Raw genomic sequence first — 22,292 nt, 5'->3', positions numbered from 1 at the left:
CCACTGGAAATTGGTCCCCAGGAGTGGGAGATGATAATCAGATTAAGGTGGGACTCAAACAAGAGACCTAGGACGACCGTCATTGTGGGAGATAATGGACCCAAAGATGTTCTACTGGATAGTGGGGCTGGTGTAAATATTGTAAATAGAAATTGTGGCTTGACTCAGTATGTATCTGAGATCATTGCAGCAGTGTCCTTTACTGGGGAAGGAGTGATGGGGAAAATGTATTATTCAGTGAAAATAACTATACCCAGAAAGGGGGCTGGGGATTTTTTTTGTAGAGAACAAATGCTGCAGATAGATCAAATGGCCAATCCAGTAATTCTAGAGACTCCTTTTCTAAAGGAGAATTGGCTGGTTTTGCACTTAACCAATGGAATCTTATGGCATATGTCCAGCTGGATGGAGGGTGCTCTGACAGTGGGACACATTCAGAGAATGTGCGCTGCAAAAGCAGTAGAGGAAATTAATCTAGATCAGCAAGATATGTGAGTAAAAGAGTTCTCTGATGTATGGCTTAAAAATAAACCAGAATGTGGTGGAATTGAGGCATGTGTTAAAATTCTGGGTGATAAAGTACCACCACAGAAACAGTATAAATACCCACATACAGGAGGCAGGTATTGGAAAGATAATTGAATCATTAGAACAACAGCGAGTAATTGAAAAGGGAAATCTGGAATACAACAGCCCAGTTTGGCCCATATTAAAGGCCTCAGGAGACCGGAGAGGGATCCTATACCAAATTGATTGACAGTGGATTTTAGACAAATTAACAAAGCCACTTCCCCTATGGCACCACTAGGTTTCAGAGTAGCAGCCGTGTTAGTCTGTATTCACAAAAAGAAAAGGAGTACTAGTGGCACCTTAGAGACTAACCAATTTATTTGAGCATAAGCTTTCGTGAGCTACAGCTTGCATTCGATGAAGTGAGCTGTAGCTCACGAAAGCTTATGCTCAAATAAATTGGTTAGTCTCTAAGGTGCCACTAGTAATCCTTTTCTTATGGCACCAATAGTTGCAGATTTGCGTCAAGTGATGGCAAGGATACAAGGGATCCTTAAATGGTTCTCTGTAATAGACAGAGTTGGCATCGGGCTTTGTTGCAAGGATAGGTTCCTGGGTTAGTGTTTTTGTTGTGTGGTGTGTGGTTGCTGGAGAGTATTTGTTTCAGGTTGGGGGGCTGTCTGTAAGCGAGGACTGGTCTGTCTCCCAAGATCTGTGAGTGAGGGATCATTTTTCAGGATAGGTTGTAAAATCTTTGATGATGCGCTGGAGAAGTTTTATTCAAGTGACACCATCATAGGACCTAATCACATTAGCCACACCATCAGGGGCTCATTCACCTGCACATCTACCAATGTGATATATGCCATCGTGTGCCAGCAATGCCCCTCTGCCATGTACTTTGGCCAAACCAGACAGTCTCTACGCAAAGGAATAAATGGACACAAATCTGACATCAGGAACCATAACATTCAAAAACCAGTAGGAGAACACTTCAACCTCTCTGGCCACTCAGTAAAAGATTTAAGGATGGCAATTTTGCAACAGAAAAGCTTCAAAAATAGACTCCAACGAGGAACTGCTGAGCTTTAATTAATATGCAAACTAGATACCATTAACTTGGGTTTGAATAGAGACCAGGAGCGGCTGGGTTATTACACATATCGAATCTATTTCCCTAAGTTAAGTATCCTCACACCTTCTTGTCAACTGTCTAAATGGGCCATCTTGATTATCAGCAGGAGAAAAAAACTTTTGTAGTGATAATAGCTCATTTTAACTAATTAGCCTCTCACAGTTTGTATGGCAACTTCCACCTTCTCTGGATGTGTATATATATCTTCTTACTATATGTTCCATTCTATGTATCCGATGAAGTGGGCTGTAGCCCATGACAGCTTATGCTCTAATAAATTTGTTAGAGACTAAGGTGCCACAAGTACTCCTGTTCTTTTTGGCAGTTACAGACTAACACGGCTGCTACTCTGAAAGAAGTCTTGAGGTCTTTCTGAGTGTAGCCTTCATTGATTTGAGATCTACCATACCATTCTCTCGCTAGAAGGGGAAACCCATAATGGCAGTAGACTGTAAAAAGAGACCCAGTTTGGGAATATTTTAAATGAAGTTCCTCTACCTGTGGGTAAAGACAGACATGCATGCAAAATGCAAACAGTACAACAAAGAAATGCAAGGGCTGTTTGCCCGAATGAAACATCATCATGAGAAAAGTGTTCCTTCTCAGGAGGAAGCTGCGTTGAAGATTATGAAAGGAACATATCTGAACATGCAGGATCTTCAGGTTGGTAAACTTTTTTATTTCATACTTCTTTCTTAAGAACTGCCTGTCTTCCTTCTGGACTACTCTTGAATTCTTATGTTTGAGCAAAAAACATAGTTAGTACCATAGAGTAACATCATTTTAGATGCAGTTGCGATAAAAAAATAAATAGCTGAAATAAGCAGATCTTCCTTTTACAATTTCACCTTGAAAGTAGTAGTGAGTGTCGATGAATGCAATGAGTAATACTAAATGAGCAGTATGGTAATAATTAAATAAACTGCATTGACTTATTTTGTTTAGGAGAATCCATCCTCAACATACAGGATTCTGAAGATTATCCACTTTCAAGATCACCATCATTTTTTATAGTTTCAGAGTTATCTGCCAATGATAGTGTTTCAGTCATATCACGTATGTCATATAGCCACCGTACATCACCAGTAGCAAAAAGAAGAAAAAAATCTCCATCATCCAGAAACAACCATAGCTAAATTTGTGATAAGAACCAGCAGATTACAAAGAGAGGTAATTGATTAAAAATTGCCTGCTTTGTTTATGCAACAAACTCTCCTTTCCATATGATTGAGAACCCACACTTCATTAACATGGTTCAGTCATTAAGACTCGGATACAGTCCACCCAACAGAGAAGATGGCACAGGCAAACTGCTGCATAAAGTGTGTGAAAGAGAAATTGAGTAGTGCGCAAATGGTTAGAGGGTAAAATTGTTAACCCTAAGTCTTGATGGGTGGAGCAATGTCCACAATGATCCTGTTGTATGTGCTTGTGTGACAACAGAAGAAGGGAATGTCTTCCGTACAGAAACAATTGATACATCAGGAAATGCACACACAGCAGAATACTTACAAGCAGCAGTAAAAGCTATAACAAACTGTGAAAAAAAAATTAAAATGTCTAGAACACAGCTTGGTCAAAGACAATGCTTCAAATGTATCCAAGATGAGAAGACATTATTTAGAAGAGAGTCCCAAGATAATAACATACAGTTGCAGTGCTCATTTGATGCACCTCCTAGCCAAAGACTTCAGTCTTCCAGAAATAAAGGCTAATGTTGTTAACACTGAAAAATACTTCCGTAACAACCACTTTGCAGCAGCTGCTCTGAAAAAAGTGGGAAGAACCAAGCAAACTCTCCCACAAGACGTGCAACGGAACTCAGTAGTGGACTGCTTTGAACACTATATCAAGAACTGGCCTAATCTGATGACAGTTTGTGAACAAAATTTTGAAAAAAAATAGATGGCACTGTCATAGAATCATAGAGTATTAGGGTTGGAAGAGACCTCAGGAGGTCATCTAGTCCAATCCCCTGCTCAAAGCAGGACCAATCGCCAACTAAAATCATCCCAGCCAGGGCTTTGTCAAGCCAGACCTTAAAAACCTCTAAGGATAGAGATTCCACCACCTCCACAGGTAATCCATCCCAGTGCTTCACTACCCTCTGAGTGAAATAGTGTTTCCTAATATCCAACCTAGACCTCCCTCACTGCAACTTGAGACCACTGCTTCTTGTTCTGTCATCTGCCACCACTGAGAACAGCCTAGCTCCATACTCTTTGGAACCCTACCTTCAGGTAGTTGAAAGCTGCTATCAACCCCCCCCCCCAACTCTTCTGCAGATTAAATAACCCCAGATCCCTCAGCCTCTCCTCGTAAATCATGTACCCCACCCCCTTTATCATTTTTGTTGCCCTCCGCTGGACTCTCTCCAATTTGTCAACATCCCTTCTGTAGTAGGTGGACCAAATCTGGACACAATACTCCAGGTGTGCTGAATAGAGGGGAATAATCACTTCCCTCGATCTGCTGGCAATGCTCCTACTAATACAGCCCAATATGCCATTGACCTTCTTGGCAACGAGGGCACACTGCTGACTCATACCCAGCTTCTCGTCCACTGTAATCCCCAGGTCCTTTTCTGCAGAACTGCTTGCTTAGCCAGTCGGTCCCCAGCGGTGCATGGGATTCTTCCTTCTTAAGTGCAGGACTCTGCACTTGTCCTTGTTGAACCTCATCAGATTTCTTTTGGCCCAAACCTTCAATTTGTCTAGGTCACTCTGGACCCTATCCCTACCCTCCAGCATATCTACCTCTCCCCCCAGCTCAGTGTCATCTGCGAATCTGCTGAGGGTGCAATTAATCGCATCATCCAGATCATTGATCAAGATGTTGAAAAAAACCAGCTCCAGGACCGACCCCTGGGGCACTCCGCTTGATACTGGCTGCCAACTAGACATGGAGCCGTTGATCACTACCCATTGAGCCCGACAATCTAGCCAGCTTTCTATCCACCTTATAGTCCATTCATCGAATCCATACTTTTTTAATTTGCTGGCAAGAATACTGTGGGAGACCGTATCACAAGCTTTGCTGAAGTGAAGATATATCACATCCACTGTGTCAGGGTTTCCTCCCCACTCTGAACTCTGGGGTACAGATGTGAGGATCAGCATGAAAGACCTCCTAAGCTTATTTCTACCAGCTTAGGTTAAAACTTCCTCAAGGCACAAATCTTTTCCTTGTCCTTGGACGGTACTGCTACCACCACCAAGAGATTTAGACCCGAATTCAGGAAAAGGGCCACTTGGAGCCCCTGTTTCCCCAAAATATTCCCCCAAGTCCCTTCACCCCCTTTCCTGGGGAGGCTTGAGAATAATATACTAACCAATTGGTACAATGTGAGCACAGACCAAACCCCTTGGTTTTTAGGACACTAAAAATCAATCAGGTTCTTAAAAGAAGAATTTTATTACCCCCCCACCCCCAAAAAGAAAAGAAAAAAAGTAAAAGAATCACACCTGCAAAAATCAGGATGGAAGGTACCTTTACAGGGTAATAAAAAGATATGAAACACAGAGGATTCTCCTCTAGGCTCAGCTTCAAAGTTACAAAAAACAGGAATAAAACTCCCTCTTAGCATAGGGAAAATTCACAAGTTAAAACAAAAGATAATCTAATGCATTTCATTGCCTTTACTTACAATTTCTGTAATTTAACTGTATCATTTCAGGTATGTTTTCAGAAAATGCCTTACCTGCTTCATCTCTCTCTCTATCCAGAGAGGGAACAAACAAAGAGAAAAGAAACACCCCCTCCCCCCAGATTTGAAAGTATGTTCTTTCCTTATTGGTCCTTTTGGTCAGGTGCCTACCAGGTTATCTGAGCTTCTTAACCCCTTACAGATAAAGTGATTCTGTACCTCTGACCAGGAGGGATTTTATGTTACTGCATACACAAAGGTTATCATCCTTGGCTTTATATTTATGACACACCACTTTCCCCATATCCATAGAGCCAGTTATCTCATCATAGAAGGCAATCAGGTTGGTCAGGCATTACTTTCCCTTGGTGAATCCATGTTGACTGTTCCTGATCACCTTCCTCTCCTCCAAGTGCTTCAAAATGGATTCCTTGAGGACCTGCTCCACCCGCTCACAGCCAAAGTTCTCAACATTGGGCTTAAGAGAAATGTTGAACACAATCTGAGTACCCTGAAGCCTATTTCTGTAGCCTTGAACAAAATGCAGGGAAATAGCTGTTTTATTGCTGACACTGTTGAAATTTGGAAGGAAGTGAGTAAGATCTTAAAAAGAGAAATATGCAACAACAGTTAAATTACAAGCACTAAAAAAAAAAAAAAACCCAAAAAAGCCCTAAAACAAATGGGATAAGCACTATCTTCAGCTCATTTTCTTGCAAATATTCTCAATACTCAGTACCAGGGTCAAACCTCAACTGCTGAAGAAGAGGAGTTGGCTATGATATGGACATCCAGCAATCATCCCTCCATAATGCCAACAATAATAAACTGCAGAGCTAAAAGGTGAACCATTTAAGAAATATGTTTGCTGATGATGTTTTATAGAAAGTCACACCAGCGAAATGGTGGATGTCACTCAAGCACTTGGGTTTAGAGACTACTGAAGTGATGCTCTCACTTTTAACAGCAGTAGCTTCTTCTGCCGCTGTAGAAAGAATATTTTCTTCCTTTGGACTAATTCATTCCAAATTGAGAAATCGTTTGGGACCTGAAAAAGCAGGAAAGCTTGTTTTTCTTTTCCAGATTATGAACAAACAGGACAATGAAGGTGAAGATGACTGAGTTAGCTGCAGAAGCCAATATTTTACGTTTCTCATGTTGACCTGGCTGAAATAGTTGATTTTTAAAAAATATTTAATTTAACTATTTTAAACAATTTTTAACAAAAACAAAACTTGATTTTAAAAAACTAGAATGTTCAACTAAAATAAAAAATTCATATACTTTTTTTGTTAAAATATTACATGTTTGCTGTTGAAGAAAAAAATCCAGAATACATAACGTTGTTTTCGTTAAATAAAACAATTTAAATGTTTGTCTCTTGATGTTCTCCTCCTAAAACAACATGGCAAGAAAATTCTCCAAATATTAATGATGAACCTGTTGAATTGGAGATATTTATGAAATCACTGGGAGGTGAACTATCTGCTTCAATTGCCTTTGGTAAATGAAATTACCAAAAATCATTTGTTTTCTGATATAGCTGTACAAATCTGGAAAGTTTTCAAAATAAATCACTTTAAAAATGTATAGTGTGTACCTTCTAAAAATGAAACCTACATCTATCTCTGAGTTGTGAAGAGTATGCATAAAGGTTATAACACCAACAAGAATGCACTTTTATGTAGAAATCCATGATTAAATCAAGTCTTCCTAACTAGTGATTTAAATCAATTTGATTTAAATCAAATCCACCCTTGCCCTTAGTGATTTGTTAGAACAGAAGAACTGGACAGTGGATTGCCTTGAACGTGTATATGGATTCAGATTTTACAGTACAAGGATTGTTGTATTGGATTAGGACTTGGAAAAGAAATAATTGGGAAACAGCTAAAGGAAAAAGTCTAGTCCAAAAGGAGGACTGGAAGCAAAATTTATTACTGGTTAAAAAGAAATATAGGGAAACCAAAGATATGATGTGTTAGAAGAGGCCATCAAAAGCGAGAGGAGAGCAAGAAATTTTGGAATGATAAGGCTGATGCCTTGGCCAAAACAGCGGCAAAGGAGCCTTTGGGAGTTGCTATAGTTACTAGAACTCAGGCTATAGTGCAGGAGATTAAGCCGAGGAGAAATGGGGAAACTGGCGTGTACAGGGGGTATGCAGGAAAGCAGGTTTTAAGCTGAAAGGGTTTTTTTCTCTGCTTGGGGGCCAGAGCAGAGACAAAAGGGAATTGTCTTTTGTGAACTGGAGTTTTCTCTACCTAAAGGCAGCGTAGTTAACCTCCTGCAGGGAAATTCACAAGTCTTCACAGACCTGAAGTTGCTTTTTACCGAAGAGCAACTAGAGAGGTTTTCTGCCCATTTGCCTGGAGACAAAGGTGTTAGGGGGGTTTTTTTTGTTTTTGTTTTTTTTAGGATTTTTCTGTAGGCTGACAATCACTATCAGAGAATATAGGTATCATATTACAGCACAGCAAAATTTTGCAATCCAAGTTTTTTGTTTGTTTGTTTGTTTTATTTCTAACTCTCAGGTTAGTTAAAAACAGAGAGGCAAAGATGACAGAAACCAAGACACAACACAAACTGAAGTTAGCCAGACTGGAGGCAGCGAAAGAGGCAGAAAAAAACCAAGAGGCTGCCCACAGGAGAGCTACGGAGGCAAGGACCAAAGAACTGGAGGAGAAGGAAAAAGAGAGGAAGCATGTGGAGGAGGAGAAGGAAAAAGAGAAAAAGCATGCACTGGAGATGGAGAAGGCAAAGTCTCAACAGAATATACCAACAAACCCTAGCAATCCTTCTCCAGGTACCACTTCCCATCCCAGAAAGTTCCCCACCTACAAAGCAGGCGATGATACTGAGGCCTTCTTAGAAAACTTCGAAAGAGTCTGCCTTGGGTACAGCATCTCTACAGACCAATACATGGTAGAGCTGAGGCCGCAGCTCAGTGGACCCTTAGCTGAGGTGGCGGCTGAAATGCCTAAGGAACAAATGAACCAGGATGAACTGTTTAAAACCAAGGCGAGAGTCAGAATGGGGCTAACACTCAAGCATTCCTGTCGGCGGTTCAGAGCCCTAAGGTGGAAACCAGACGTGTCATTTACGCGACATGCCCACCACATTGTGAAACATTGGGATGCCTGGATATCAGGAGGAAGCGTTAAATCTCCAGAGGATTTGCCCTTCCTAATGCAAATGGAGAAGTTCTTAGAGGGTGTTCCTGAGGAAATAGAAATACATCCTAGATGGGAAGCCCAAAACTGTAATCGAGGTGGGGGAGATTGGAGCCAAATGGGTGGAGGTGGCAGAAAAGAAAAAAACTGGTTGCAGTTGAAGCAGATACCAGAAGGGACAACCCCAGACCACACCCTACTACTGGGGGCAGCCCAAGGCCCCAACTACCCCCAAGGAACCCTCCAGATACCTTATCGTTCCGCCACACCGTTCTCCAGCAACCCACCTCGCCCCAGTGACCCGTCAGCTGGACGATGTTTTAAATGTAACGAGCTGGGGCATGTAAAGGCCAACTGCCACAAGAACCCCAACAGATTACAGTTCATTGCACCAGAATCACACCAGAGGTCCGCAGGCCCAGATACCTCCCAGATACCCTCGGAGCGGAGGGAAACTGAGTGAGGAGGGACACTGGAGCACAAGTGTCAGCTATCCATGCTTCCTTAGTGGACCCCAATTTAATCAACCCAGAGATCCAAGTGGCAATTCAACCCTTCAAGTCCAACTCTTTCAATTTGCCTACAGCCAAGTTGCCTGTCCAGTACAAGGGCTGCTTAGGAACATGGACTTTTGCAGTCCATGATGATTATCCCATCCCCATGCTGTTGGGAGAAGACTTGGCCAATCGTGTGAAGCTAGCCAAGAGGGTGGGAATGGTCACCCGCAGCCAGGCTAAACCAGCCATCACGCCTAGCTCTGTTCCAGAAACTTCTACCAGGACCCGGTCAGAGGTGATGGACCCGGACCCCAGGCCAATGTCTGCAACAGCAGTAGTGGATCCAGTCCCAGAGACCCAGATAGAGCCAGTCCCAGAACCGGAACCGGCGGAACAACTAGCACCAGACCCATTGCCAGCACTGAACCCAGTACTTGCAACCCCAACACCAGAGGGCCCCACCAAACCTGAACCAGCAGCAGCCGATAACCCTACCCAAGAGGCTCAGCCAGAGCCTGAACCCCAACAGAGTGCACCAGTGAAGAGCAGTTCAGTCAACGGAAACAGCTCCATCCCCTACATCGCTTCCAGAGGGACCAAGCATAGGTCCACAATCCAATGAGGAACTAATATCTCCAGCATCAAGGGAACAGTTCCAGACCAAACAGGAAGCAGATGAAAGCCTCCAGAGAGCTTGGACAGCGGCATGGAGCAACCCACCGCCTCTCAGCTCTTCTAATCGATCCAGGTTTGTTGTAGAAAGAGGACTTTTATACAAGGAAACTCTTTCTGGTGGACACCAGGAAGACTGGCATCCTCAGAGACAGTTGGTAGTTCCAACTAAGTACCGGGCCAAGCTCTTGAGCTTAGCCCACGATCATCCTAGTGGCCATGCTGGGGTGAACAAGACCAAAGACCGTTTGGGCAGGTCATTCCACTGGGAGGGAATGGGCAAGGATGTTTCTACCTATGTCCGGTTTGTGAGGTATGCCAAAGAGTGGGAAAACCCCAAGACCAGGTCCAAGCCCCTCTCCAGCCACTCCCCATCACTGAGGTTCCATTTCAGCGAGTATGGGGACAATTTTCAAAATTACTTATGTGACTTAGGAGCCCAACTCCCCATAGCTTTCAAAGGTATTTGGGTTCCTAACTCACATAAGCACTTTTGAACATTTTACCTTAATTCATAAGATTTTATTATTTTTTATTACCTGGGAAAATTTTATAGATACTAATAATCTCAATTCTATATCTCCTTAATAGCTACAAAAGTACATTTACCTTGTTCTTTCAGCTAGGAATTTACATGTACCCATAATTAAAGTCATAGATAAATAAGACTGACCAGGTGTTTCAAGGAGTCCCACACACCAGCATGTCCTCAGCATTGCATCACTCAGCTATTTCAAACACTGCCAAATCTGCCCCCGGGAATCTCATGCTTACAATTTTACACAGCCCACATCAGACACCTTTGGTGAAATACTTTACAAGTAGACATTAACTTGCAAATGATTATTCTTACTTATCTCCCTCCTAGTCAGAAGAAAATATCTGCTTCCAATTCTGTCAGGCATTCTCAGCCAAAAACTATCACCTGTATCACTCAGAATCTGAAATATTCAGCATTCAAATACTTGTTCTGCCACCGGTCACCACCTCATGAAGATCCCTATATGGTATAGCCCTTCACACCTATGACATATCTATGCAAGTGGAACTAACCTGGGTCAGGAAATCCATGACCTGGGTGGTGGTGAAGAAGAATCTAGATGGAAACTGTACCTCCATGAAGGTCTAAGCTTTTCCCTTATAAATGCTTCCCATTCTTTCTCTACAGTCCTCAGATCACTACAACCATCCACTGATTAGCCAACCGCATCACTGTTAAAGAACAAGGATGCTAATCTGTCATGAACCTGGAAGATGAGGATGCAACCTCAAGGCTCAGAGCATGCAAGACAGCCTGAAATTTGAACTATTTGGCAGCACATAATGTTTCCTCAGAACACCAACTTGACTGTTTCCCATGATTCCTAAAAACACCAAAGGTGATCTGGGGTTAGAGGCATCTTACTAGCTACCTCCGGAGTCAAAAATTTCAGGCTGAAAAACTGAAATAAATGAAGCAATTACCTCAGTGAGATGGGGGTTGGGGTTGAATCCACACTGGTTGCAGACCTTGTTGTGACACTGTGTACAAGTGTTGAAGTTTGGCTGATTAGGAGAGGAAGTGAGTTCTGTTGTCTTGCATATTGGACAGAGAGTGCTGCTTGGAAGGGGTGCAATTTGTGGGACAGAATAAGGTGAGGTAGGGGTGCTGCCTCGATCTGGTGATACAGAGGGAGATCGTCCTGATCTCTGAATTCTGGTGTCCACCTGGAGCATCCTCCTAGGTCCATCTGATTGTTGGCTGGCGTGTCCATGGCTCAGCATCTCTCTTGTGCTTTCATGGGTCTGGGCAGACTGTTTAAGGGATGGGGAAGCTGATCTCTCTCCAACTGGGAGATCCGACTGAGCCGGTCTTCTTGGTGTGCTGAAATATCATTAAAAAACATGTATGTAAACCAAGTTTTAGAGGATTCGATGATTACAGCCAATTCTGAAAATGCAATACATGACAAAAATGGCAAACTTTCATATACCAAGGCCACTGGAGACATAATGAAGCAATCCTTCAACTCAGTGGCAATTTAAGACACTCAGTACCTTGCAGGATGAGATCAAAGTAAATTTCACATACTTTAAACCTTCTCTCTATACTTGGGCTACTCTGTGTGTTCTAAGAGGAATCTTGGGGTATCACCACAACGTTTCATGGAAAACATGAGAAGTACGCAGCAGACTGCCAGGAGAGGGCTTAGCGCTTTTCCAACATCAGTTGATGAATTCACAATGCAGCACTGGCTTCAGTTTCCAGGAACACTAATTGCCTGGTCATTCCTGCTGAGCTGATAGCCAACACTCACCCAACTATCTCCTCACAACTGACTTTTGCAACACCTTGTACTAAGAGAAAATACAAAAACAGAAGTCTATAAAAGAGCAAAGTGCTGATAGTTCAAAAATAATGGTCCTGATTGTCTACTCTGCTAGATCCACTTGACAAAGGAGAGTGCGAAGGCAGTCAAACAGCTGGTTATGGCTCCTTGATTCTCAAGCTGCCCCAGTATAAATCATAAATTACAGCAGCCAAAGACCTGCTTTCACTTTACACCAACCTGGCTATGATTCCCAAGGGACCACATGCCAGTGGAAAACTGGCAGAGTGCAGGCACATGCCATCCTGCCCCAGACACATCACCTATGCTGGGTGAGGAGCAGTTGGCATAGGAGCTGGCCAGGCTGCTGTACATCATTTCTGTACAAAATTTCACTTTTACGTTGATGAGTGTCTCTTTAAATGCAACGTTCTGATCCAATCAGCATCAAAGACTGAAAAGGCTTAAAACCACCAAGATTTGTTTGCCAATTACATTGAAGTTCAAAACATATATACATAAAAAGACAGTCTTAACCAAGAAGATTAGCACATACCTTGAAGAACTTACTGTAGAGGCCTAATAAGAAAAAGGCAGCAAAAAATCTAAATGTGAGAACCTCCTATTGTTTCAGTTTAACTCTAAAATCAAATATAAAGTTTATCCAGGTAGAAGTGGAATAACCTACAGTAGACGTAATTTCACATTCCATCAGAGGAAGAATATAGTAAAACAATTTTTCTTTACATTGACTTTTAGAACTTTTTTCCCCTCAAATGTAGTGCTTCATATTATCAGATGAAATCTTTTCTTTCCCTTACTCCTCTTTTGAAACTACTGTCTCCTTAAGAGTTTATTAGTGTTCTTTAAATCTCAAGTATTCCCATTTCAAAATTCAGGACTTCACACACCTGAAACTGGAGTATTCTCTTTAGAAGACTAACAAAAAGAATTAGTTAAGTGTTTTCTTATATCTCCAGCAGCAATCTGCTCCTTTTCCTGAAATCAGAGTAATAACAGCCACAGCATGTTCACTGTTGTAAATAATTCCCTCTTGCAATCTTCATCCTTTCATGGAACTTAAATACTACAGTATCTCTTTTTCCTCATTAAATTTAAAATTCTGAATAAAGAAGCAAAGTACAGATTGTACCAGACGAAATAAAGAGGTCGCATTATTAAAACTTAACACTTTCATTCTGACAACTGCAAGAGGCCTTTCCCCCAATCAAATAAATACAAAATAAATATTCACATGATTTCTTGTCACTCTGAAAATCTTTAGGCAATCCCAGATTGCTTTGCTCTTCTCTTTGTTGTATATATATTTTGGTAAGGAAGTAGCCACAATGGCATTCTTCCATATTCTACTTGCCAGACTACATATAGTCCTTAAAAAGTTCCTTCCAGTTTTAGGAAGAGTAAAGTTTTCAGAAACACTCCCTCCACTTGAAATGAGAAACATCAATTGTTGCAGTAATACCTCTAGAATCAGAGGGAACTTACTTAGTACCCCCTGTATACTTCCTTTTGAAATATGCTTTGCTGACTTTTTAATCACAAAACCAAGACTTGTACATTTAATGGGACCAGTTAGTGTTACTAAACCGTGAACACATTGGCGGTGGGTATCATAGGCTGGGGTAGGCTGAGCCTCCCCAAACAGCCTGGCATGGCCCCACCCACACTCCACCCCCAGACTCCCTCCTGCAGTTGCTGCTCTTCCATGGCCCAGGCTGGCTGGGACCACACCACCCATCCGGCCCCCGGGGCTGGGACTGTGCCGCCCGGGGCTGGGAGCTCAGCAGGTGCGCTGCCCGGCCACCTGACACTCCGGGGCTGGGGGAGCTCGGGCAGCCCGGGGCTAGATGGACCAATGGTCTGACCCAGCATGGCCATTCTTATGTAAAGTCGTTCTAATTCATTCATCTCACAATAGAAAACAGAGCTAAACCTATCGTCTCTTTCTTCCTCATTTACTGACCTCCAAGGACTAAAGGGCTTATAAAGCAGATGACCAAGGCCTTGCCAGCAGTAGTGGTGAAATAATACCTGACTCATCATCTTGCGAAACCTCAACAACTATTTCCTTGCTTGCCTCCTTAGGATTCTCATAGATCATCTCTGGTTGAATTCACATAGCTAATCATACGCTGGACCTGGTCTTTGGATTAACGTCAACCTAGAGGATATTAGCAACCCAGCCACTGTCTTAGACCCAAATCCCAACCCAGACCATCGCCTTATTAAGGTAATGGTCAGCACTCTCCCCACTCCCACACAACTGGAACACCCCATGGTACTGGATCATCCACAAAGGCTCATGGGCCCCATCAAATTCCAAAACATGCTGAAGGACAGCAGCACTCTAATTACAGAAAAAGACACTAGATCCTCAGCCTATCACTATCGTCATACTCTAGCCCCCTTTAAAAAAAGGGGAAGGAGGAGGATCCTGGGAACTACAGGCCAGTCAGCCTCACCTCAGTCCCTGGAAAAATCATGGAGCAGGTCCTCAAGGAATCAATTCTGAAGCACTTAGAGGAGAGGGAAGTGATCAGGAACAGTCAGCATGGATTCACTAAGGGCAAGTCATGCCTGACTAATCTAATTGCCTTCTATGACGAGATAACTGGCTCTGTGAATGAGGGGAAAGCGGTGGACGTGTTGCTTGACTTTAGCAAAGCTTTTGACACGGTCTCCCACAGTATTCTTGCCAGCAAGTTAAAGAAGTATGGGCTGGATGAATGGACTATAAGGTGGATAGAAAGTTGGCTAGATTGTCGGGCTCAACAGGTAGTCAGCAATGGCTCCATGTCTAATTGGCTGCCGGTATCAAGTGGAGTGACCCAAGGGTCGGTCCTGGGGCTGGTTTTGTTCAACATCTTCATGAATGGTCTGGAGGATGGCGTGGATTGCACCCTCAGCAAGTTTGCAGATGACACTAAACTGGGAAGAGAGGTAGATACGCTGGAGGGTAGGGATAGGATACAGAGGGCCCTAGACAAATTAGAGGATTGGGCCAAAAGAAATCTGATGAGGTTCACCAAGGACAAGTGCAGAGTCCAGCACTTAGGAGAGAAGAATCCCATGCACCGCTACAGACTAGGGACCGAATGGCTCGGCAGCAGTTCTGCAGAAAAGGACCTAGGGGTTACAGTGGATGAGAAGCTGGATATGAGTCAACAGTGTGCCCTTGTTGCCAAGAAGGCCAATAGCATTTTGGGATGTATACGTAGGGGCATTGCCAGCAGATCAAGGGACGTGATCGTCCCCCTCTATTCGACATTGGTGAGGCCTCATCTGGAGTACTGTGTCCAGTTTTGGGCCCCACACTACAAGAGGGATGTGGAAAAATTGGAAAGAGTCCAGCGGAGGGCAACAAAAATGATTAGGGGACTGGAACACCTGACTTATGAGGAGAGGCTGAGGGAACTGGGATTGTTTAGTCTGCAGAAGAGAAGAATGAGGGGGGATTTGATAGCTGCTTTCAACTACCTGAAAGGGGGTTCCAAAGAGGATGGATCTAGACTGTTCTAAGTGGTAGCTGATGACAGAACAAGGAGTAATGGTCTCAAGTTGCAGTGGGGGAGGTTTAGGTTGGATATTAGGAAAAACTTTTTCACTAGGAGGGTGGTGAAACACTGGAATGCGTTACCTAGGGAGGTGGTGGAATCTCCTTCCTTAGATATTTTTAAGGTCAGGCTTGACAAAGCCCTGGGAGGGGTGATTTTGTTGGGGATTGGTCCTGCTTTGAGCAGGGGGTTGGACTAGATGACCTCCTGAGGTCCCTTCCAACCCTGATATTCTATGATTCTATGATTGACACACTAGCCCCCAACCACCCATACAGATCTCCTTGGTCTTCTGACACCACTGGCCAGACGAAGAGAGGAATGAGTGATCTCCTGGTGTTGTTGAATGGAGGGCACACATCCATTCTCATCCTCCTTCTGTGCAGGATTCAACACTGTCAGCCATAAGATACTGCTATCTCACCTTAGACTGGTGGCAGGATTCCAGGGGAATGAGCTATAAAGCCTTGAGTCCTTTTTGGAGGGATGCACCCAAAGAGTAAGGATGGGAAACTGCACCTCTACCATTAACCCCCCACCCCCCAGTCCCATTCAAGATGGGAAGCCTCCTGATTCATACTGAGAAAGTAGGGCAATCGGCTAGTTTTCTTAGGTGCATGTACACGAACGCAAGAAGCCTGGGAAACAAGCAGGAAGAATTGGATCCTGGCACAATCAAGGATGAAGTGATTGGAACAACAGAAACTTGGTCGGGCAGTTCACATGACTGGAGCACTGTCATGGATGCGTATAAACTGTTTAGGAAGGACAGGTACAGGAGGAAAGGTGGAGGAGTTTCATTGTACGTGAGAACAGTATGATTGCTCAGAGCTCCAGTTTGAAACTGGAGAAAAGCCTGTTGAGAGTCTTTCGGTTAAGTTTAGAGGCAAGAGCAACAAGGGTGATGTCATGGTGGGCATGTGCTATAGACCACCAGATCAGAAGGATGAGGTAGACGAGGCTTTCTTCGAACAACTAACTGAAGTCTCCAGATCACAGGCACTGGTTCTAATGGGGGACTTCAATCACCCTGACATCTGCTGGGAGAGCAAGACAGCAGTGCACAGACAATCCAGGAAGTTTTTGGAGAGTGTTGGGGACAACTTCCTGGTACAAGTGCTGGAAGAACTGACTGGGGCAGTACTCCTCGACCTGCTGCTTACAAACAGGGAAGAATTAATTGGTAGGGGAAGTAGAAGTGGGTGTCAACCTAGGCAGCAGTGACCAATGGATGGTTGAGTTCAGGATCCTGACAAAAGGAAGAAAGGAGAGTAGCAAAATACAGACCCTGGACTTCAGAAAAGCAGACTTAGACTCCCTTGGGGAACTGATGGGCAGGATCCCGTGGAAAGCTAATATGAGGGGGCAAGAAGTCCAGGAGAGCTGGCTGTATTTTAAAGAAGCCTCATTGGTTTGTTCCTGTGCCCTCATTCCGAAGTGCAGAAAGAATAGCAAATATGGCAGGCAACCAGCTTGGCTTAACAGTGAAATCTTCGGTGAGCTTAAACTCAAAAAGGAAGCTTACAAGAAGTGGAAATTTGGACAGATGACTACGGAGGAGTATAAAAATATTGCTAGAGCTTGCAGAGGTGTAACCAGGAAGGCCAAGGCATGACTGGAGTTGCAGCTAGCAAGGGATGTGAAGGGTAACAAGAACGGTTTCTACAGGTATGTTAGCAACAAGAAGGTCAGAGAAAGTGTGGGACCGTTACTGAATGCAGGAGGCAACATAGTGCCAAATGATGTGGAAAAAGCTGAAGTACTCAATGCTTTTTTTGCTTCGGTCTTCACAGACAAGGGCAGCTCCCAGACTGCTGCACTGGGCAACACAGCATGGGGAGTAAGTGAGCAGCCCTCAGTGGTGAAAGAACAGGTTAAGGACTATTTAGAAAAGATGGACATGCACAAGTCCATGGGTCCAGATCTAATGCATCCAAGGGTACTGAGGGAGTTGGCTGATGTGATTGCAGAGCCATTGGCCATTATCTTTGAAAATTTGTGGCGATCAGGGGAGGTCCCCGACGACTGGAAAAAGGCAAATATAGTGCCCATATTTTAAAATGGGAAGAAAGAGAACCTGGGGAACTACATGAACTACAAATCATGGAGCAGGTCCTCAAGGAATCCATTTTGAAGCACTTGCAGGAGAGGAAGGTGATCAGGAACAGTCAATGCAGATTCACCAAGGACAAGTCATGCCTGACCAACCTGATTGCCTTCTATGATGAGATAACTGGCTCTGTGGATATGGGGAAAGTGGATGATGTGATATATCTTGACTTTAGCAAAGCTTTCGATATGGTCTCCCACAGTATTCTTGCCAGCAAGTTAAAAAAGTGTGGACTGGATGAATGGACTATAAGGTAGATAGAAAGCTGGCTAGATTGTTGGGCTTAATGAGTAGTGATAAACAGCTCAATATCTAGTTGGCAGCTGGTATCAAGCTGAGTGCCCCAGGGATCGGTCCTGGGGCCAGTTTTGTTCAACATCTTTATCAGTGATCTGGATGATGGGCTGCCGTGGTGTTTTCCCGGCCACAGGGATGTTAAATGTAATTATATTATGGTCGCTATTACCAAGCAGTTCAACTACATTCACCTCCTGAACCAGATCCTGTGCTTCATGTAGGACTAAATCAAGAATCGCCTTTAATCTTTTGAATTTCATAACTAACTGCTCCAAGAAGCAGCCATTTAAGGTGTCATCAAGAAACTATCTCTGCATCCCGTCCTGAGGTGACATGTACCCAGTCAATATGGGGATAGTTGAAATCCCCCATCATTACTGAGGTTTTTATTTTTATAGCCTCTAATCTCCCTGTGCATTTCACAGTCAGTATCACCATCCTGGTCAAGTGGTCGGTAGTATGTCCCTACTGCTATATTCTTATTATTCAAGAATGGAATTACTATCCATAGAAATTCTACGGTACAGTTTGGTTCATTTAAGATTTTACTTGATTTGATTCTATGCTTTCTTTCATGTTGCAGCAGTACAGACACTAGACTGGTACTCACAGGCAAGAAGAGACTAATATAGATCAAGGATAACATGGCAATGCACAACAGAAGCCACAAAAAGTTATCAAAATGACATAGGAAGAAACTAAGACTGCAGGAGGAGACTGGCAAAGATGGAAGGCAGTAGTAAAGGTTCTATGCTCCACATGCAATACTGCAACATGAGAAAGCGGTACCTAGGTGCCCCAAACACAGTTCAGGGCCTCACTATGGCAGGCACTGTACAAGCACACAGCAAGAAGAGTCCCAATCCTGAAAATTGTGAGTTAGCTAAGAGATCATAAGCATAGATGTAAACTGTGCTTTCCTCAGCTTCCTTCAGTCTCACTTGTACCATACTCTCCTTCTTATAATTTGCACTTAATATTGATCTCATCTGATTTACAGTGCTGTAACTAATATAAATGGATTTAGGTCAGATTTACACCAGTGTAAATAAGTTCAGAATTTAGCCCCAAGTTTCATCCTTCCACATGTGCTCTCTATATTATTTAAAAACATTTCAGATTATATTTAGCTCCAACCTTCACACTTTACTATTATGCTTTTGTTTCCTAAACATTTATAACTTTGTTACTTTCTCCCCAATTTTATGAGGAAAAAAACCAGTAAAATATTTTATTTACATTTCTAAAGCAATTAACATGACACCTACAAACCCTTATTGTCTTATGAGTACTTCTATTGAACTAAATGGGACTACTCATTCAAAAACTACTCATGTGAGTTAGAGCTCAATCCTCTAAACCTTTATTCCCATAAGTAGTCCTCAGCCTCGCTGAACTATTCAGACAGCTTGAATTTGCAGCAAGCTCCTAGTGATTACACAGTGGCTTAAACATTTGACAGCTTGGGTCTAGCTAGAACCTTTAATATAAAACTGAACATCACCAAAAAGCCTAAAAATATATTATTGTTAGTGCTAATGTTATAAAACATTGTTCAAATATTACTTTTAGAATGCTATTTTTCTTTAGCACCCTCTTGCTGCCTTCTGAAGTCCAGCACAAATTAGTTGACAACACAATGCATAATTTCGAACAATCTAAATATCAAAATTAATATCCCAATCCAACCTAGTAGCTTATATGCTATAAAGCAAGTAGCAAAAATTACACTTCAGAACAGTGCATCCTACTGTTTAAAATGACTCATCTATGGCTTCAGATGACTTAATTTAGAGCAGTGGTTCTTAACCTTTACTACACCCTTTGGTTCTCAAAATATGTTCTTGCACCCCTTATCAAAAATCGTTGAAGGTCAGTTCTTTAACCTAGATATACCATAACTATAGAATGAGAGAGATAGAATTACACCTCTACCGTGATATAATGTGACCCAATATAAGGCGGGTTCGCATACAACGTGGTAAAGCTCTGACACAGCGGCAGAAGTGGAGCAGCCCGGCCCCAGCCCACTCCACTCCGGCAGCTCCCAGCCGCGAGGCTCCGCTTCCCGCCGCAGGTGAGTGCGGGACCTTTCCCCAACCCTGCCTCCAGTGACACAGCTGGGGGCGGGGCAAGGAAAACGGAGCGGGCTGGGGCCACATCGCTCCGCTTCCCGCCACCGGTGAATGCAGAGGGTGTCCTTTCCCCAACCTCCCCACACTCACCAGTGGCAGGAAGCGGAACAGTCCAGCCCCAGCCTGCTCCACTCCGCCAGCTCCCAGCCGCGGAGCTCTGCTTCCCGCCGCAGGTGAGTATGGGGGGTGTCCGTTGCTCCAATTCCCGCCGCAGGTGAGTATGGGGGGTGTCCTTTGCTCCAATTCCCGCCGCTGCCGGTGAGGGCCTGTCAGGGGGCAGGGTGTGTAGATAGAGGTCAGGGGACAGAGAGAAGGGGGGTTGGGTAGCGGGTGGGGTTCTGGGGATGATTAGGGATGGGGGTCTCTGGAGGGGGCGGTCCGGGAACAAGGAACAGGGCGGGCCAAAGCAAGTTCAATGTAACGCGGTCTCACCTATAATGCAGTGAGTTTTTGTGTCTCCTGAGGACCGCATTATATCAGGGTAGAGGTGTATATACATATTCAAACAAAGCCAAGGCGCTGCCACATCATCATCTGCGCGTGCATCAAGAAATACCCCACAACATGTACGCTGTATTTTGTAGAGAGATAATTTCACTACAATTAGCTTAAAAACTTGAAAATAATTTTTGTCTATTACAGTAATCGTTAAAAAATGTATAACGTTAATAAATACATAGGTTTACTGAAACAAAGTAGTTGTTACATACCTGTGCTTAATTTGTGTTTTCAATTATTTGCCTGCTAAAAAAATCTGGCATGTCTCGCACCCCCCAGAAAGGGCATCTCGCACCCCCAAGGGGTGCGTGCACCCCAAGTTAAGAACCTGGTTTAGAGAACTGATTTAGATAAAATGTTTAAAGATTGCATGTTCCATTTTGCTTGTTTTGCCTTTTTGGATTTCTCAATTTCCCTTCCACCAGGTTTTTAAAAATTGATGTTTCCAATGGAAATAAGGCATGAATTTTTAACAGTGAGAGTAATTAACTATTTGAACAATTTACCAAGGGTGATGGTGGATTCTCCACCACTGACACATTTTAAATCAAGATTGGATGCTTGAAGAATTATTTTGAGGAAGCTGTATGGCCTGTGTTATACAGGAAGTCAAACTAGAGGATCACAATGCTCCTTTCCAGCCCTGGAATCTATCAGTATGAATAGAGTAGAACGTCAGTAGAACCTTACTAACATCTGGGGAATGGAGGTTATTCATAACTCTGAAATGTACATAACTTTGAACAAAACACCTGAGCTACATTGAAGTGACTGGATTAACAGCTGATGAGTTAGAGCTTCTTCAGCTCTACTGCATTATTCTAACTTGAGCACCAGCAGCACTTTAGCTTCAGCCTCCCGCTTCCCCCAAACCAGCTAGCTCAAGCTTAAAGCACAACTTAACTTGAAACAGAGATTTGTGTGTGTGTGTATGGGAGTCAGATTAGGGGAAAGTTATTGCTTCTGCTAATGGTGCAGTGAAGACGAGCCCTGAGAAGAGCCACACTGACAAATCCCAGGGACTTCCTCAAAGTGCATCTCCCCCCTCATTGCAGAGTGGGGTGGAGTAGAAGCCCCACTTTGTCTTCATGTTCTCCCCACCCCTGACATCTATGTTCCATCCCATCTCCCATTTACATGGCTGCAGTGCCTAGCACTTCAGTTCCGCATGGTATGTAGGGAGAACCAAGAACTGGGTGAGGGGGGTGTCTGGGGATGTGGGGAGGCAGAGAGGTGATCAGGGCTATACTAGTCCTGATAGCTGGAAGATACAGTGTGTCTCCTCTGATATGACAGCTTCCCGCCCCCACCTACCTCCCAGGCCCCCAACCTGCCCTCAATTCCCAGGCCCCTGCATCCCATATCGCTGCCTATTCCTTTCAGGGGCAGTCACATAAACAGAGCAGACATGTAGTCAGGGACATGTGGCAAATAGGTCTGGACAAAAAAAATTAAACAAAACATTACCATAAGAAAACAGTTTTGTCAAAATTTAAATTTTCCATTGGAAAAGAGAGATTTGGGCAGAATTTTCCACTGGGGGGGGGGGGGGAAATCTACATTTTTCTGAACTTTTTTGTTCAGAAAAAGGTTTTATATTTTGCCTTTTCATCCAGATTCAGGTTCATCAGATTCCAAAATATTGGAATTTCCAACAGGCTGGAAAGTGAGGGTGGGTTTATCAGCTTTTGTAGGGAAGCCATAGAGTGGAGGAACAGGACTGTGTTAGTGACCTTTA

At 43.5% G+C, this 22,292-nt stretch overlaps 1 protein-coding gene across 6 annotated transcripts in view; it reads right to left on the bottom strand.

Moving 5' to 3' along the window:
- Window positions 1–22,292, bottom strand: part of BSN (bassoon presynaptic cytomatrix protein) — a 479,044-nt gene that overhangs the window by 451,817 nt on the left and 4,935 nt on the right. For all 6 annotated transcript variants that reach the window (XR_006292516.1, XR_006292515.1, XR_006292517.1 and 3 more), the window contains exon 2: window positions 11,095–11,494. Coding sequence is in view for 3 of the 6 variants with exons in the window: in XM_043552315.1 (XP_043408250.1) it covers window positions 11,095–11,494 (400 nt within the window). In the remaining 3 variants the exon portion in view is untranslated. The remainder of the gene's footprint in view (window positions 1–11,094; window positions 11,495–22,292) is intronic.

This window comes from Chelonia mydas, chromosome 7 (assembly GCF_015237465.2).
Source record: "Chelonia mydas isolate rCheMyd1 chromosome 7, rCheMyd1.pri.v2, whole genome shotgun sequence".
Lineage (NCBI taxonomy): Eukaryota > Metazoa > Chordata > Testudines > Cheloniidae > Chelonia > Chelonia mydas.
Note: the sequence above shows the minus strand (reverse complement) of the source record. Positions and strands in the feature narration are given on the sequence as shown.